Source organism: Ambystoma mexicanum, chromosome 10, assembly GCF_040938575.1.
Source record: "Ambystoma mexicanum isolate Mex_15411 chromosome 10, UKY_AmexF1_1, whole genome shotgun sequence".
Taxonomy (NCBI): domain Eukaryota; kingdom Metazoa; phylum Chordata; class Amphibia; order Caudata; family Ambystomatidae; genus Ambystoma; species Ambystoma mexicanum.
Window position 1 is genome coordinate 1187725768 of NC_090932.1, and position 19533 is coordinate 1187745300.

Below are 19533 nucleotides of genomic sequence, written 5' to 3' on the forward strand. Positions count from 1 at the left end.
TCTATGATCCACCGATCCATCAGACATTTGTTGATGAATCATGTATGTGGTCGCAAAAAGAAAGCATAATCCCCCCTCCTATTCTTATTATAAGAGATACTGAGGAGGAGGAGGAATTGAATGGAGGGCCCAAAGAAGTTGCTTGAGAAGCTGCGAACCCTGAAAATTGTGCATTGGATATGCCCAGAGATCAGGGTTTGGAGCAAAATTCAGAACCTGAAGTTAGGTCAATCAAAAAAAGGAGAGGGAAAGCAAATGGATCTGGTCTGGCGATGGAGAAACCTAAAAACTTGAAAGGGGCTAAAAGGAAAAATGCTCCTATGCAGTCTTGTTTGAGTAAAGCACCCCCTCGGGGGGAGGAATAGAAGGGACCTGGCCATTACACGGGATAGTCATCTCTCCCCTTGTTGGAGGGACCGACGGGTATGTCAGGAGTTGCGTCCCAATAACTTTCCAGATATGAGGAATTGGGCGAGAAGGGGTGCATCGCGTAAAGTAAGTGTACAACCCGTAGAAATGCAAAAATGTATGGAGAAAAATGACAAAGGAAATGAACATGAATGTGCGAATGCGGGAAGGACCAACCTACTGTATGCATGTCCACCCAAAAGGTCCACATAGTTTGACAGCTAACCATACTAAGTGGATGGTGATAACAACAAACAACCAAAGATTTTTTATAACAAGAAACAATGAAAACAAGGCTCTTATTACAAGGACAGAGTTTTCAGCTCAAAAAGGAGAAGGGGATAATAACTCTATTGAAGCAATGTGTGGAAATTTGAGGGGGGGGACAATGCTCCTATTGTAAAAACGAATGTTGTGTCCCAAGAAATAGGGCATCACCAAGAGAGGGGTGAAGATTGGGACCCACGTACTAAAATGGGTTACCAGAGGTATGGTGGTGATATGGACTTGAGGAGTGAAGTGATGAGAAAAGATGATATGCCTCAAGCATTTGGATGTGTGCACCGTGGAAAGAGGAAAGGCAGGGTGCTGCAACTCTTGGTCAATTTATCGGATAAAGATCTGACAGAATACTTAGGACTGGTGGAGAGGATGAAGTGAACACAGGTGGAAAGTTTGAGATGAGTGTTGGACAACGTCACAGAGAAAGTGGACATTAGATTGACTTATTAATCATATGTATAGTCCATTTAAAGAGGTACATACTAACCCTCAGACTCTGAGCCAACAATTCTGTACCCCAAGAGACGGGATATCCCCTATGTTTAGTCGACAATCCAACTGTGCAATTCAAAGTAAACAATCGGGTCGAAATCAGGAGACAGACCAATACATGACAAAGGATGTTCAACTGGTGTTGACACATATGTTTGCTAGAGGACACACGTTATGCTTGAATAGAAGTAATGTACTCTTGATTTTAGCTGAAATCCTTAATCTAAGGGCACCCTGTACTATGGACATTGCGATGGTGGAATTCCTAAATAAAGGGGATACAAACTGTTCCACCGTCCATTTTAACTCACAATTGGTCTATGAACTTTAATTGTCGAACTGTGATAGACTCCTAAATTTGGGCTTATTGTGTCCCCTGTTGATTTCGGGAAGATAAAAAAGTATGAATTAATAAGTGTGCATGGTAAAAGAGCACATGCAGCAATGAGGGTGCTGGTGAGGTTAAAAGTGAGTTTGGGGAACTTTTATTAGCCCGCCATTATCTCAACGCTGCAACAACCATTAATTGGCGGACATCAGGATTTAAGAGAGTACAGGTCTAGTTAGCCTAGTGAATTTGGAAGAAGTATCGACTATAAAGACCCTTACCCTGGCAACATGGAACATCAGGGCTTTTGGCAAACTAACCCATGATTTGAATTTGATGGAAAGCTTAAATGCCTACGCTATTGTATGCTTCCAGGAAACATGCACCATGGAAAATCTTGTCTGGGGTTGCTATTCCTACTTTCAACAACCAGCAATTAGGTTAAACACTGGTCGGCCTTCGGAGGAACTATGCATTTCTATCAGGCATGTGGTGGGAATTAAGGAAAGAATAATCTCGAGCAATTACAGAGGCGTTCTGGGGGTATTGTTAGAGGTGGAGACAAACCTTGGCTTTAAAAAAATTAATTTGGGATCAATGTGTTTTGGCTTCCCTCCCATTGTGAAGTAGTTGTTATGCTGGGGATATTGGAAGAATGGTTGTTAACCTTTAAGATGTAATTGCTGGACTTGAAAGTGATAATGGTGGGAGACTAACTCCCATTGTTTGCCTCAATTCATAGTGTTGGACAAAAAATGGGATTCTATTATGGCAATAAGCACAGAGACTGCAGGCCATTACCGCATGAGTTAATGCCCCATAGTTACTTAACGAAGCCCCTGGGGGCATTACGTGATACTGTAATGACACGCAGTTGAGGGGCGTATTGCCATTAGTACCCCGGCCCGTTAGACCAGTGTACTAATTGCTTCTTTTTTATTTTTCGGCTGTGAGACGCATTGAATTTGCGGCAGGTAAAAAACTAAAGTGAAAATATGGCTGTCGCAGACGTAGTCCGTTTTCTCTTTCTGTGGCAGCCATAGTAAACAAACAAAATGCCTGCCATGGACGGGGAGAAGGGACTACACATAACATTATCCATTTCCATGACAGTCATTCAAGTAAATGAAAAAAAACGTAAGCAGAAAGCATTCCCGCCATGGAACAGGGAGAAGAGACTACTTGTGGTCCCTTTTCTCTTTCCATGGCACCTGAAAGAAAAAAAAGAACACTGAAGATCGGCACGAGGGACAAGCAGGGACGTGTGCGGGCTTACAGTGAGGTAGGGCTTGCAAATGCACCAATCAGTGTGTTTGTTTTCTTTAAAATACCTGCCCGAGGTGCTAAAAGTCCTTATGCACAACTCCAAATTGAACAAGGCTGATATTGGAGGGAGTTTTGGGAAGGTTGGGGCCTATTCATGCTTAACGGCTACACTGTGGGAGATATACCAGCTAAACCCACCTGGTATTGGAAGGAATCTTGCTCGTATGGAAGGGAAGCACCCCTTATATGTTACAAGTGTAGACTTCAGTTTGTCGTTTGACAACGTAGATAGAGCAAGACTTTGGGAGAAGCTACTTAAGTGGGGGATGCATGCATACATTTTGGAGATTCTGATCGAACTGCATAGGGATATGGTGATAAATGTAAGGCTGGGTATGAATGGAGAGGTTTCTAAACCATTGAAGACGAATCAGGGATTGAGGCAGGGGTGTGTCTTGGCCAGATCTGGGTGATTATTTAAACAAAGCCTCCTTTGTCGCTCCTAAGATAAATGAGGAAATAAAATGTTGGGTGGCCAATGCAGATGATATCTTGCTTATTGATAGAACATCAGTAGGTCTGCAAAGGATACTCACACGTCTTGAAGATTATATCTCACTGAATAGCTTAATCATTAATCCAAAAAAAATCGTACATAATGTGCTTCAAAGGTTTATTTTCAGTCGTTAATGGGTGGTGCTCCAGTGACTGGTGTTTCTTTGTTGGATTATCTGGGGTATGGTCTTACTAGGCCAAAAGAGTACAGAAATTGCAAGCTGAATTTGTGGGCAAACGGTTATCAACTTGTGGGCCAAATGCATTACATCAGAAAAGATACTGCCAGTTTACCTTGCAACCACTCCTGCAATTTTTCAGATCTAAGGTGATTCCTCTTCTGTCATATGGTTTGGAAATTAGCTGTTGAAAGGAAAGCATTACTGTTGCCAAACTGTGTACCCTTAAATGTGATCCGATATGAACTAGGTCTGAATTCTTTGATGTCAATCGTGCAACTGATCCCCTTATTACTATATCGGAAATGATTGATTGGGGAAAGAAACTCCTTGCATTGCATTAATGGGTTCTCAAATGGATAATGGCAGGGGGGGCTCTGCTTGTTCGGGGAAAACTGCAAATTTATCATGGAACATTAAGAGGTTCCACTGGAATTATTACTGGTAAATCCTGGACAGGTAAAGATCAAACATTTGGAGAGAGATTGGATATGGATAGATGAAGCAAGGACTAGGTATGGTTCGTATAAGGAAATACATATGGAGTCTAAAAAAAGGGGAACTCTTTTGAAGTAGATTAAACAGTGCCCGGATAGGCGCTACAGAGACATATTCATGAGGTTTTGCTTCGACCTTCTGCAAACGGGTGAGGTGCTATCAATTCGAGGCTAAAGGGGGAGTGCAATTTGTCGTTTTTGTGGAGATGCATTGGAAACGTTAAAACACCTCATGATTTCTTGTCCGTCACTGCAGAATATTAGGGAAGAATCGTTTAGTAGATTGGTTTACGATGTTGATTCCTTGAATGGTGAAAACCTTTGGAGATATATCGTACAAGGCACTCCATCGATTCTTTTAATTAGTGTAGTTGAATTATTAAAGAAAGTAATGATTACGTGATATATTAAAATGTAAAGTGCTACAGGATGAAAGATTTGTTAATTGTGAACTGAGAAAATTGGTCGTGAATATTACTTTTGTTCTTCTTTTTGTTTTTCTTATAATTTCAGTTGTTCTTTTCATGTTTTTAGTTTTTTTTATGCACTATTTGCCTTCTTTTAAATGCCAATATATTCCAAGCAGTGAGTGTTCTTAAAATTTAAAAATGAAATGTATCTATGTGGTGTATAAGGTTTTGAATAAAACCAGTTACAATAAATAAAATGTGCTTAAAACGGAGAATCTCTCAAAAAAAATGTTACAGCTTTCCTGTTGATCCGCATTGTTTTGATAATGAGTGTGCAGGACAGAACAAAGAAAGTCAGATCGTGCGATGGTGGCCACGACAACTGAGAGCGGACTGCAGAAGGAAGAGAACACAGTGCGTCTGACAGGAGAGGTGGTTGCTGAAATCATGAAGGCACAAATTGGGCTGAAGGGATGAAAAGTGGAACCGGCTACCCCGCCAAAGTGAGCAGCGGAAGGAGGAGGCTCAGGTGTGTGAATAGATGATCACAGGGAGGGTGAAATTCTGGGCACTAGGAGAGATACGTACTCGGAATTCCCCCGTCCCTATTGGCGGGCCCACACCCAACTTTATGAAAAGGATGCTACATTGTTTGGGGCAGTAAGCACACTCTATTAGCAGGCTTGCAATGTATGGTAATGCAGAAGGGTTTGCAGCATGTAGATGTGCTCATGGGTGTGGCCACATATCACTGAAATACCAGTTTCAAAGGGACCCTGTGGAAAGGGCACTGGTGCCCACTTCAATGAGGGATTAGTGTACATGTAAGGCTGACTTTAAAACGAAAGGCATCTCTCACTACAGGGTTGATGGAGGCTTCAATTATATACACGCTCCTTGAATGATGGACTACCAGTCTAGGGACAAATGGAGAGGGTCTAAAATGTTCTTACTTCAAGGTGGGGGACATTATGTAGACACAAGTTATGGTGGCGCTGAATGACTAAATTCTCCAGCTTCTAAGCACTGGACTGGGACACAAGGCAATACCAAACAGATGAATCTTGTTCCCAAGGCAAGTATGTTTCCTGTGAGCTATTTTCCCGTCCCTTAGAGGTCAATATTCGTGTGTATTGAGGAGGTGACCTGGGGGGAACAGACACCTCTAAAAAGCCCCTCTTAGGGAACAGTAGGGAAGTTGGTGAGAAGAGAAGTAGATAGACATGTTAAGGAATGGGCAAAGATTGCTCTGTTTGGGTTTCAACCTGATTACGGACCGTCTAACTAGTAAATAACTACAGCAGTCATGAGATATCCTACTAGCTATTTTAACTGCCAGACACATTGCTGAAGAGCTGTACGCTGCCAGTATATGCTTGAGGCATGAGCGCAGCTTCGTTGGAAACGTACCAACTCTGGGTGGTTTGTAGGTGCGACAGTCGCTGGAGGGCCGGAGCTCCAGGTAGTACTGGCAGTTGTCCGACCACAGGCAGCAGTAGTAGAAGGTGATGACATCGTAGAGCCAGTGGGAGAAGCCAGGAATTCTTGGGGGCTTTTTGTATGGCGGGGAGCCCCAGTCATGGCCACGGTCTGGAGTGCTGCCCCCCAGCGAGTCCTTTGTGAGTACCTGCACGCCTGAAGAGTCGTAGCAGCACTGCTGCCCAGAGCCGAAATTGGGACTGAAGAGAGAAACACAGGAAGAAACAGTCAGAATATAACAGACCTAGAGAAGTAGGCAGAAATAGGACAGATACATCAGACATTCTCTTTTATCAGACTTAGAAATCTACAATGATCATACCCAGAGAACTGCATCCATTTGCATTCCTCATGTGGAAATGTGCACGTGTCAATCATTTCTATCACCTACCGTCTACAGACAATCACTCACACTCTGTAATTGTCATATTCTGAACAATGTAGAAATGCCCGTGGTCTTTTTCTTACTTGCTTTCAAGATATAGTAAGTTATTCATGGGTCATAAGCAGTTGAGCTCTGGATGTATTCTTAGCCGTTTACCATGGTCCATGTAGGGTGTGCAGGATACCGAAAGGGACTTTTGGGCTCACATTCATGGTATTCCTTACAGAAGTTGAAGGATCTGCACTTACCATCACTGACACACAAAATAGCTACAAATAAACAGGTCCCAGCCAAGTCACCCTTGTGCTCTGCATGAGAGGTACCCCATGGTCCATTTGCAAAAGGGATGGGCCCTTCTTATATGTTTTTATGGGAATACAAGCTCACTTAGTGAATGAAAGATGTTGCATCAGTGCAGCTTGGTCTGCATGCATTCATATTGCATGTGAAGAGCAGAGGTTGGGTCCTTCTCACATGCACTCTGGCCCGAGAGCCCACCAAGTTGCATGCACAGAAGATCGACTTGGTTATTCTCCTACATCGGTGTGAGTCTGAAAACATCTCAGCGAATGCAAAGTGGGCCAGTGCATAGGGTGCCCTCGCCTGGTTAGGCCCATAGACCTGCTGCCTGGGTTGCATGGGTTAGGGTCATTGTCTTGCCTGTTTAACGTACAGGCTAGCATTCTGAACACACAGATGTGCCTGAGTGGGTTTGTGTTTGTGGGTGTGTGCATGCTAAACTGGAACCAGGTCTCTTTTGTATAATGATGGTATTGTGTTTTTTTGCAGATGGCACTCTACTTCACACTCAGAAGACTATGATCAACCTGGAAATCACAATACATTAAATTGAACATAATTCATGCTCATCCATTCCCTTTTTTCGGTAGCTACATCTTCAAATGCTTATGAATGGAAGAACCCATATTTCATCACTTGCCGGAGATGGACTTTGGGCCACAGAGAAGTCAAAGTGCCCTGGGTCTTTCCACTGTTATGAGGCTTTATTTCTTGGACTGACCGGGCTCTATTCATTTGAGTTTTTTTCCGCCCTGATTTACTGACCCGATGTTGCAGGTCTCAGGCCTTGTGCGGGATGCAACTCTCTGGTGTCCGCCTCAAGGCCCCGTGATTTCTCATGCTTAGTGTACCCCAAGGATCCTCTGACCCATGCGCGAGTCCCCTTGCTGGGTAGCTGTGGCTTGCCAGGCTGGGAGCAGTTCACCTTAAATTGGAAATAGTGCGATTGAGGCCAGATCTGTCTGGGTGCAGAAAATATGTCTGAGATGTCCAAGGAGAATTCACATCTGGGTGTTTGCCCTGTAAGCAGCCTGGGGACATATGAAGATGGAGGCTACTTGTGATTGGTCGGCAGCCAAAAGCTTGAATGGGTTCACAGACATTCCTGCAGACAAGGAGCATACTAGCCACATTTACTCCAAAATCAACTGGCACATATTCCCAGGAAAGAAGGGAGTAAAAATACACCCAGCAAAAATAGGGATGCAGCAGAGACAAAGAAGCCTGCGCCTCTGCTTCCATACACACTCTTTAGGTACCCTGAATCTATATGCTCGTACCAGAGGTCCCAGTAGTGCAGTGCAACTGGAAGGTGCTCCAGTGTTGTTACTGCCAGATATCAAGAGCACATTTAAGGTACAAATGTATCTTTTCATTTTCATGAATTACTAGATGCAAAGAAAATATATGGGATTTTGAGTTATAATTCGTTTGTACTCGTCTTAAAAGTATTGCGAATTACCGTTTTACAGCCTATAAAAAAACTCTGATCTTCAAAATAAATGGAGTAAAATACTTCCACTTCAAAATCTTATCTTGATGCACTCTCCCAATTGGAAGCCAGGTTTGTCTCAGGTTATATATTTATTTATTTATTGTTCACTTGTTAGGCACTTATACAGGAAGCAAATACTGTTCCAAAGTGCCCACAGGGCGACAAGGAGGGGACAATGGGGAGGGGAAGGCACACCTACTACGACTACTGTATCTGAACATTGTGAGTGCTCAGATTAAATGTGTACTATGCCTTGTGTGTGTTCAGATTCAATATTCCTATACAACTGAGTTTGTTCCATTGCTTTGTCTAACCTTCAGACAAGTCCTTAAACTCGAGAAGAATGCCTAACCAAAGAGAATCATGAGGAAGCCTAGCTGTGGCAACTACCCATCAAATGGTGAAACACTGCTGGGAGGTGTTAGCGGACGTCTCGAAAAGATCAGAAGACACTGACAGATCAGTGGTACTTTCCCCTAACAATGTGGGCACAGCTGGGTTGGAAGCCTCAGAGGACCTCAGCTTCTGAGGATTCCTTACAGCTCATCCCTGGGCAGGTCTGTTATGAACGGGACAGAGGAGTGACACTAGAAGGGCCTGTGAGTTGGCACCAAATAAAGCTGAGGCTTACCAGGCTTACCACTATGGGAATCAGGTATTAATGGCAACCTTACCCACTTTGCTGGCACACTGAGAAGTCTACATTTGACTTGGAATTTGACTACTGTGACACTCCTGGGCCTGCATGGTACCAGAACAGTAATGTTGGCGCAGCACAGCTGCACTGTATATTATTCACAATAGTGCATCTGGTCTCAGATTCTACACTGCATCCAGTGGGACAATCATCACTCTGCTTGCTAGCAGTACTTGAATGTCACAACCGGAAGTGAACCATGGCATGTGTTAGCCTATTGCAAATACAGATATATGCGATCAAGCCAGATTCTTAACATTGAGATTAGCCATAACTGGTTGGGTTGCGACCTCGGAACATCGAAAGACTTCCTAAAAAAGTGTATTTGAACATTACCTGCACAAAAGCAATTATCCTCACTTGTGATAAAGTCTAGTTTTCTAAAACAATTTGTACAATTTGTAATGTAATGTTATATATGTATTATACTGTATCCTAACCACCTCATTGCCATTCTAAGAGTTGCTGTTTACTGCTCAGCCCAGTTACTAATAGGTGAGTCAAGGAATCCTAGCAGGAACTCCTATTGCCTACGTGTGCTGATTTCTAGACAGGGATGACAGAACCCGTCCTAACACCTGCCCTGTTCTCACAGTTTCTTTTCTTGTACCGTCATTTGGCACTCCCAAGGCAAAATGGTGTATGTGCAGTGGGATGTGAGGTCTATACATGTAGTGGTTGTCTTTTGGAAAAAAGAACACATGTGGGAGATACATGTGTTTCTCGTGACTCTGACTAAACCACAATCGTCATTCTCGCTCAGTCGCACTACATTCAAAATGATTTCTTCCTGAAGGAACATGTATGTGCTCAATGAGCTCATGCACAATTTTGTATTTATTTATTATTATTTTTTAAAATGTTTTAAAAAAACTCAATTACACCAAATACCAGTCTCAAATCCAGAGTGGATTACTGTTCACACAAAATAAGTGATGGTGTTACTAAACGTCACTCAAAAAAGCTCAACACAGCAGTATTTAACAACAAATTCTCCTTTCTTAATCCACAGACATCAGTCTGGACGTATAGCCTCAATGCATTTCTTCTGGCCAGTTACAGTGTTTACACCCTATTTCAATGTTTTCTTGTGGCCAAATGACAGTGGCAAAGCCATAACAATATAAACAAAAAGGCCATGTGTTCCGCCTCAGACTTGCATATATTTTCTTTGATTCACTGTGTATCATACAAACAAAAAAGTCTTCACAGACATGTGTTTCGGCCTCTAATGGGGGAGGTTCTATCTTCACCATCCCTCAATTTCCTTCATCAGGACAGATAGCAGGTGACTCCCCATGATGAAACTGAAATATATACATGGCACAAGTAGACCCTTCTCTTCTCAAAAGGCTACCCTTGGGCTCTTAGTGGCTTTCCCAGTTCAATGCAGGTTGTATTTTGTGCACAGCGTCCAACTTCTGCATGGTCATCTGTCTAGGGGGATGTAAGAAGCCATGTCTCACCTGCTTTGGATGCTCCGTACACAGTGAATGGCCCCTGGGTGGTAGGTGCATACGCTTCCTTTCTCCATATCACACCCATAATCTGTCTGCAAAAAGAAGGACATTTACTTATAAAGCAGTGATCACCATCACCTCATACAGGGCAGCATCATTACTGGAAGCAACATTGTTTCAAACTCTATCTCCATATGCTTTAAAAGACGCATTTAACATGGAAATAACAAACTAAACATCACAGTATTACACTATGATTCCAAGCCACCACTTTGTGGCACAGTGCGCCCACACACTACAATAGTTAACTTTAATATGTGCTGCTTTAACAAGCTCCTTAAAACAGTACAATTGTGTTTGTGCCAAACATTTATTGTTCAATTTCCAAGCTTGTTTTAAGAAATCTGAGGTCAGCCACAATACCAGGGGAATTATAATAGTTAAGCAGGCAGATGGGCACACACATGCATCTCTCGCAGTGTCAATGATATAGCTGGCATGTGGCATGCATGGCTATGGCTCTACTGAGTTTTAAGGGTGGCACCTGTGTCTACGGGCAGGGTCCTCAGCAAGAAAACACATAACTATGTTAGGTTGCTCACTACCGCTTTCTCTTCTGGTATGGAGTCAGTGTTTAGGAGGTGTGCCCCTGCTAACTACCAACCTATTCAAGAAGAGAATGTTGCACTATTGGACAGGCACGTTTATCTGTTCTGTATTGATTCGGAGAGTCATGTTTATACAGATTTGAATCGAGAAAGATGTCAGTAAATTCATGTTTCACCATTTTTTCAAATTTGTATAATTTTGGAGAATTTGTATGGTTCATTTGGTGAGCGGGCAGTCATATAATGTCTGCCTCCATTTCTCGATCAGGTATCCAAATCCAGGTACATTAGCCCCAGGATGGATGTGCATTATGGCATTAATGCAATGGATCCCTATGGAATTTGCATGAAATAAATATTTGGTAAAATCAGGCGAATTCCAGGGATTCACTCTAAATGTCACTTCAAAGCGTACATTCAAGGTGGCATTTCTATTTTTCCACTGAGATGGTGTAGAATTAAAGTTTAACTCCTCACTTTTCCACCACATAGAGGAAAGGAGGACAATTTCACAGAGGTGACATGTTGCCCAAACGTGCACATGGAGGTGGTCCCTGTCATGCAATTGATGTGGGGGTCAAACATGACCCACTCTGTCTGCATTCGTCCATCAATGTATCCTAGGAAGAAGGAATGCTTTCTTATTATCTGTGAATAGATGGTCAGCATGCTCCACTTGTCACCTATAGAATCAGAGCAAAATGTTGATGATGTATTTAATAAAGCACTTAAATATGTGCTGTCCTGTTTCAAGACACAACTAGTATATTCTCTGATATGTTATGCTGATTGGTAGTTCTAAAAGGCAAATGTGCCATCGGCAGTGCATCCACCACCCCAATCAGCTAGTGGGAGTTGCAGCTGCAACCCTAATATGTTAGCAATGTGGGGAGCAGGGCCATTCTCTTCTCAGACAACAGAAGGATATATCTTGAGATTTCAACAAGAGGCATTGGACTGGCCACTGGGAAAACTGATTCAAATGATGCCTCGTCTTTCCATGCTCAGAAAGGAGGTGCATGACATGCCAAAGGAGGGCGCTACGGAGAACGGCCCAACTGAAATAATAACCAAGGGAATGAGAGCAATTGGTCTTCGGGTTGAGACCTCAAGATATATCCTTGGCAATATGTTAAGACAATCCACTGGTCCATTGACAACTTTTTCCAAAGTTTTGATGCAAAGGAATAAGGGTGTGGCTGTATGGTCACATACATTGCATTCACCATATCTATGTCTGATTTGCTGCATAGACAGTCTGGCTCGACCTCCTCACCAAATTATTCTTCAATATTAAAAGGCATATCTGGGACCTGCACATCAGGTCAGAATGATGTACATCTGAGCAACAACTGCCTCCTTACTAACTACTGGCTTTGGAAACCTCTATTTATCACAACCAGAAATGCTTTTATGGCATATTTTGATAGCAATCAGCCTTCTTGAATAATGTATATGCATGCATGTATTGGATTTCTAAAAACTCAAAACCTAGTTGGGAAGCAAATTAGTGCGGTACGCAGGAGACACACCCATGGATAACAGGTACGGTGCAGGGGTAGCAGAGCTAGCTGTGATAGGTGGAAGAAGGCTGGGAGGAGGGGAGCTCCACTGCGTCTTTCTGTTCATCCTCCGGTAGATAGGGGGTCAGCTTGGACATCTTTTCCATGTGTCACTGGCATACCCTGCGAGCATTACGGTGATGCTGGAAGTTGTAATAAGCATTGCCAACGTTGTCGATACCTTGGGCCCCACAGTCTCCAACATTTCTGCTTCTTTGTCAGCAAGCACCGATGTCACTGACATCATGGTAGTCGACTTCCGCCTTCCAGCAGCCGCTGCCACAGAGTCTGGTGTAGTGAGACTCAGTGAACACATTGGAGGCTCATGTGGTACTCTGCACTGTTTTCTAGCCGCATGGATGAAGAACGTGCCAGTACAATGTTTTAAAACAATCAGTCTTTAATGTTGGCTGCCCAATCCTGCATCCATTGCAGTTCCGGACAGCACTGTGACTCTTTGTTCTGCTTCAGCCAATATAGGCAGCAGCCAGTCTTGAGAGGATGGCCAAAGAGACAGTTGCAGCAATCAAGCAAGAATGGATTTACAGACCATTTTTTATTTCCCCATATACACGTGATCCAGCAAGTTCTTCATCTATGCATATGTTATGATGTAGGAATACTGTTTCATCTACTGCTGCTATGCATTCACCATTTAACAGTGTTCCTTTATTACACGCATACATATAACTTATTCCCATTGATACAATGCTTGTGCCAAGAATGTTCAACAAGGCCCCTAGGTACTCAAAGGGGGAATATATGCTTAAACGTGCAACCTGGTTGTGAATTCACCCATACCATTCTCTAACTAACACACATTTTTAACATATGTTTGCCATAGCTTGGAAATTCTTCCCTGACGACGAAGATGACTCAGGATCAGGGAAAACGATGGATTCAGAACTTTTTTCCATTTGATCAACAAATGACAGAATTATTCAGTCACTTGCATTTAGCCCCAAGGAGGAGTTGTTCACCTCAATGACCTATTGTGCAATTCCCGTTAATGTGTATTCATGCATGACTTTAGCTATTTGCATTTAACCAATGGGAGGGGTAAAACAATCATAATCTTGTGAAAATTGAATACCTCAGAGGGTCGTGCAATTCGTAATGGCCATTGCTTTGTTCTAATTTTTTGGTCAGCTTTCAAGAATGTAGCAAACATTTACACTCTGTATGCGCCTTGTGTGGTTTCTACTTGATTCGCATACATACACATAAAACAAAACTCAAGATGGTAAATATCAGAAGCCACATACATGGTACCTGCCGGTGTCGGCTCTGGCCTGAGTCAAGGTGCAGGGGCAGTCAGCAACCTCTTCCAGGAAGTTAGGCAGTCTGGTTTCTGCTTGGTGCCAATCAAAACATTTAGCTGTCGCCCAAGAAGTTGAGTTCCTTCGGAAGTCCTCCCCGAGGTGCCAGGCCAGCGCATGGACTGGACTCCACACTGCCGGAACATTCCTAGAGGAAAGGGAAGAAGGCTCCTCGTGAGTATGACCGACCGTCAGTGCGCTCTAATAAGTAGTTGGTCGTGCAGAACAACTAGAACCTCAAGGCTCTACTCTCAACCTCAAGAATATGCACAGGTAATGACAGGTTAGTGCTAGTTGGCCACGCTTGCCTCGGTTATGTGATATATGCGATTGTATGTGTATCCAAAAAAATGTATATAGGAAGCACCATCACGCAAATGAGAGTACGAATAAGGGAACACCTGGCAAGTCTAAATAGCCAGGATCCCAGGTTTCCCCTAGCACATCAGTGGCAAACTTGCCACCAAATCTCAGACAAATGGGAGATTACGTTTATAGGTCTGATGAGAGCAAAATGTGGCAAGAGCAGAGGCAACCAAACGCTTCTGTTCAGACGGATGGAATCCAAATGCATCTGCAAATTTAGGGGCACAAAAGAGGGTCTAAATGTTGAACATGAGATTAATGTATTCTTGTACCTTGTGTCAGTCTTTGGAATCTTGCTGATGATTGTTTGTACTATGCCTTTGAAAGTTTACTAACTGTAAATATTTGTTCTGTTACTTTTTCAAATATACATTGTCTTATCCAGACCACAGGAGTGCTGTGATTATAGTATATAATAATGTACTTTATTGTGTTCACACAATAAGCTGTCATAAAACCAATGTTTAAATGTACACTGTTATATATACTTTGTGAATTGCATTGCATGGCAGGCAATGGATATATCCAGACATTGCCCTGCCATGGAACATTGATCTCAGCCCTTATACCTAACCAGTCTTAGTGAATTAATGGCAACATGAGCCATCCCTGCAAGTGCTCAACTGGCAACATGTACACTAGATGATCCTCGTTGCCGTTCACGCCGATTTTGGAGGACACATCAAACACGCCATCAGTTAATTGAATATGACTTTCACAATCTTAACCGGCAATGGCAGCAACATATGGTCACAGTGACCACACGCGCTGATTTAAATATTAACATCAGCTCCCTGTGACGCAACACGCAGTGATCGTGTGACGTCACGTGCGTCTTAGAATCATAAACTATGGTGCCAAATGGCAGCCGTGCGAAGCCCACGCGCGGGACACCAGGGATGACTCAAGACAGGACACCCTTTTCCAATAGGTAAGAATGTGCCTCTGCTTGCATTTATGCCAACATATAAGCTTACAAGAGGTTTACGCTATTTACCCTCTTGTGATTTACGCCCTGCATGTCTAACTATGTGCAGTTTAAAACCCGACTGTGGTACTTAGCACTATTTATGTAACCAAAGGATTTTCCTGCCTCTTGCAGGAATATATAACTAAGCATCAACGGACAATGCTAACAAGCACTGCTGCATTATATGAACACCTCAACTACTAGAGGTAAGCATAATCACACACCACTACTACCAATTAGGTGTGCGCGCACGCATTTATCCTAACCAGGCTATTGTGTCAACCTCTTCAGCTACTAAAGAAGAACTGTATACACCACTTTTTGCCATATACAAGCTCAATCCGAGCATTGCCTGCGATTCTAAGGGTAAGTGTCTAGCAGCTCACCTTATTAGGACCATGATATATTAGACTTATTATCATTTTTCGTCTCTTTGACAATTTAGTCTTTTCAATTGCATTTACAGGTTAGTGTCAGCTGTTACTACTGGTGCGTTTAAATGTATGATACCCAGATCTAACACCCCCATAGAGCAGTGTTTAAGTCACGTGCTGACACATTATATATGTTCACCATGTCACTCTAACTACACCAGCAGTAGTTTTACCACTGCAATGAGCATTTCTTTCTAGCATGGCACCCTTGTCACAATGAATGGCTGTATTGCCAACCAGGGCTTCCCACAATCATTCGACAAATATTCTTCCTAGGTATTTTGGGTGCGACAAGTCCATCCTGCACTTACACTTGATTGTTAATGAGCACCTTGGCAGTAGCCCCAGAAAAGGGGCTAAGTCATATTTTCGACTTCAAAAAAGCTAATAGCAAAACCATGCTGATCACTAGTTTTTAGTTTCTAATTTATGCTATTTCCTATGTCTCCGTCTGCTCTTCTTCTTCTCCCCAACCATGACCATGGTATGTATTGCAAATCTTTGTGCATGTAAATGTTACTGTTAACACACATTGGTCAAATTGATTTCACATGATTACTGTACAATGATCAGCCTTGAGAAACACCGAGTGTCGAAACACTTGTTGGCTGAATCTTCTTGTAAAGTGTACTACAATAAACCAAGTTTTGTGTTGGTAACTAATGCGATTAACGTATTCATCACCGAGGCAAGCGTGACCAACTAGCACCAATCTGTCATTACCAAAATAAAAAAGAAGTTTTAACATATTCAAACAAGCTATATATAAAACCCTGTTCATTAGAATTATTTATATAAAACGCAGCTCCCAAGCATGTCCCCGCTTACGCAAAACAGAGAAGTAATGACAAATGAACTGAAAATGAACCAAATATTTGCCTACTATTTTGCAGGCACACTTTGTGCTTCCTCCTGCACACCTTATTAATTTATTGAGGGTTGGGTACATTTAAACGTGCTATTAGCATCAGCCTACTGCATTCTGGGGATATTATTTCACAAATGTCTCCTTGCTATTTTATATGCGTACCTAAATCTGTTCATAAAGCTAAAGTGGAAAGTTTATGTATGTTTTGGACATTTGCCTCTCCCCCATCGGACAGGCTCTTGCTTTAAGGGATGACTTAGTGAGACGGAAGTAGTATTATTCCACCCCTATCCAAATGGACAGTGCATTACAACCCTCCTATTACTAGTATTTTTGTTTTAACAGGGGAGGCTGCAATCACACTTTTATTGGAATTCACGTTATGATTTGCAGAAAATCTCAGATGTGCTTCAAACTGAACACCCCCAGCTCATTAGGCGATACCAGGGGTGTCTGCAGGGAGCCATGCTATTTGGCACGGGAATTTATCTTGCAACCCCTCCAGAACATTACAATGTTCACAAAGAAATTCGGCCTATTTCTGGGGGGGGGTTGTGTTCCAAAATCTACTTGACCAAGTTGATGGCATAATGATTGTCTTAACTGCTGCATTAAACATAAAACAATTTGGTGTTCTTCAAAAAAGCTCCCATTGTTTCTCAATTTCTTTTTTTGTCGTCTTTCGGCAATTTTGAAATGCAATTTTGAAACTATAACTCTGACCAGCAGCATACACAGCACTCATTAAATCATGGTTCAGTTTTCTTTTCAAGATTATACATTCTGCCTTGAACCATGGGACATCCCTTTCTATAACCTGTATTTCCTGTACTTGGGAACGCTGTTTGGCAATAGCTCTAGGGCCACAGTTCCTCCCCTGCATCTCAAATTCTCTTTACTTTTGAATTATTAAAATACAAAGAATTTTGAATCTGAATTTTGGTGTGCACCAGTAACCCCTGGATGGCAATAGCTCTGTCCGATATAGTTTCTCCCAAAGACTCAAACAAACTGACCCTTTCTTTTGTGGTCTCTGAACTGTTTAACAGTTTTAAGAGAATATCTTAATATGTTTGAATTAGTAATTCTTTCCATTGCCTCCTTGTCGAGGTTAGGCATTGCCACCAAACAGCACCCATGACTGTCAGACATTTTCTTCCTGGTGCCACTCTTTGTTCAATCACGAATACAAAAACATTTCATAACATTCCTGAAGAAAAAACAATCCACAATACAGTAATGAATGACTGTGGAACAGTCCTGCTGACGTTGTATGCTTAGGAATGCACAATGTACCATTGAAGATCCAGGAAAATCCCTGGGTTGAATCCCTGTCAATGTCAAGATCACTACTCTCCCACCCACTGCTAGTCGTTACCTCCTCACCTGACTTGCTTGAGTCCGAGTCGTAGACGTTTGGGCTTTGTCTGTAGGCACAGTCCTTTTCCTCGTTACGTGTACTTGCCTTTTCCTCGTTACGTGTATTTGACCAGCCTCGGAGGGAAGCAACAGTGACAGCTCAGAGGCTGCACCCTGGGGCCTTCTCTCTGGAGCCAGTAGGTGTGGGGAAAAGCAGAGGCAGAAAAACCCCACCAAGGACATGGAAGTCGTTGCGGAGGATGATGGAATTCAACGTAGCTCCAATGACCCAAGCAGACGCAGAGTAGAAATGTTTTGTTGGAGTGTCGGAATCCAGTCGGTTGTCCTTCCGTTACGTTCCGTGGACACACCGGGAAACTAGGACGTGATCCTGGAGGTTCTGAGTAGGGCGCATGTCCGCAGGTGAAAGGAGGCGTGGCTCTGGTAACATGAACCGCCACAGTACAGGTAATGAGGGGGAAAACGGAAAGGAAATAGGAACGGAAAACTCAGAAGCGAAAAGTAAGAAGGAGGCTTAGAACAAAACAGAGCACACAGAAAGGGCAGTGCACTGTGAGTAAGCTGAACCGAGGATTTGAAGGAATGAAAAGTAGCTCTGGGAAAGCACTATAGCGCATAAACTGGCAGTAGAAAGACTAACTGCAAGGTTGCAACGCAAAGAATGCTGGGAATGGAGAGAATACATACCACCCAGTGAAAAAAGACTAGACTGTCAGCACAGCCAATGTAAGAACGTGATGGAACAACTAATGGCCGCCCATCCTCCACCGCTTCCACACACTCCAGGAGGTTGGACGCATGACAGTATGCCCCCTTTTAGACCTGGGGAAGCCGGATTTGCCCGGATGTGCGTGGTGAAAACGTCAAGCGTAACACAGGGCGTTGACTTGAGAAGCGGGTTTCCAAGAGTCTTAGGACCAGGGATACCCCTTCGAACCAAGTAGGTACTCCAGACGTCCCTTGCAGTACCTGAAAGCGTAAATGTGGGATACTTCATAATCTGCGTCCTGATCTCCCAAAATGTGTGTAAAGTTCAAGACCGATTGCCGGGAAGTACCAATTACAAAAGGTTTAAGAAGGGAGGATTGAAAGACATGGTGCATGTGCTTAAGATTTGGAGGCAGTATCAGTTTATATGCTGCCGGGTTGATCTTAGAATGGGAAAAGGTCCCAAATAGAGAGGAGACAGCTTGGAAGGATGTGCCCACCGAGGAAGAAACCTTGCAGAGAGCCACACAAGAGAACCCTCTTCCAAACTGGGGCCCTTCTGGCGGTGGCAATCAGCTTGCTGTTTATATGACTTGAGGCTGGCTTCCATACTCCGTTGAGCTGATGTTTGTGCTTTCGCAATCGTAGCCAGGATGGCATCTACTGTTGGAAAGTTTGTCTGGCCGTTCCAGGTGGTGACAAGACCTGAGGGTGGAAACCATAGGTACAGTAGAATGGGGACATTCAAATGGCAGTGTGTAACATTGTTTTAGGAAAACTCAGCTGTAGGTAGTAACGGAACCCAATTTTCTTGCTGTTGGTTACAATAACAGCGTAGATATTGTTGTAATGTTGCATTGAGACATTCTGTCTGCCCGTTGGATTGAGGGTGGTACCCCGAAGATAAAGCTCTTTCGATTCCTAGTTGTTTGCACAGGGTTTTCCAGAAACGAGAAATGTATTGGTTGCCTCTGTCTGAGATGATCTTCTCTGGGATCCCATGAAGACAAAACATGTCCCGTGCGAAAACATCTGCCATCTCTGATGCTGTGGGAACTCCTGGTAGAGGAGAGAAGTGTGCCAAC

At 43.1% G+C, this 19533-nt stretch overlaps 1 protein-coding gene across 2 annotated transcripts in view; it reads right to left on the reverse strand.

The window, feature by feature from the left end:
* The window catches only part of LOC138492163 (uncharacterized), a 1449912-nt gene that overhangs the window by 933525 nt on the left and 496854 nt on the right, over window positions 1-19533 (reverse strand). For both annotated transcript variants that reach the window (XM_069619172.1, XM_069619173.1), the window contains exons 6-8: window positions 13669-13870; window positions 10240-10325; window positions 5828-6096 (exon numbers count right to left, since the gene is read on the reverse strand). In XM_069619172.1, coding sequence (XP_069475273.1) covers window positions 5828-6096; window positions 10240-10325; window positions 13669-13870 — 557 coding nt within the window. The remainder of the gene's footprint in view (window positions 1-5827; window positions 6097-10239; window positions 10326-13668; window positions 13871-19533) is intronic.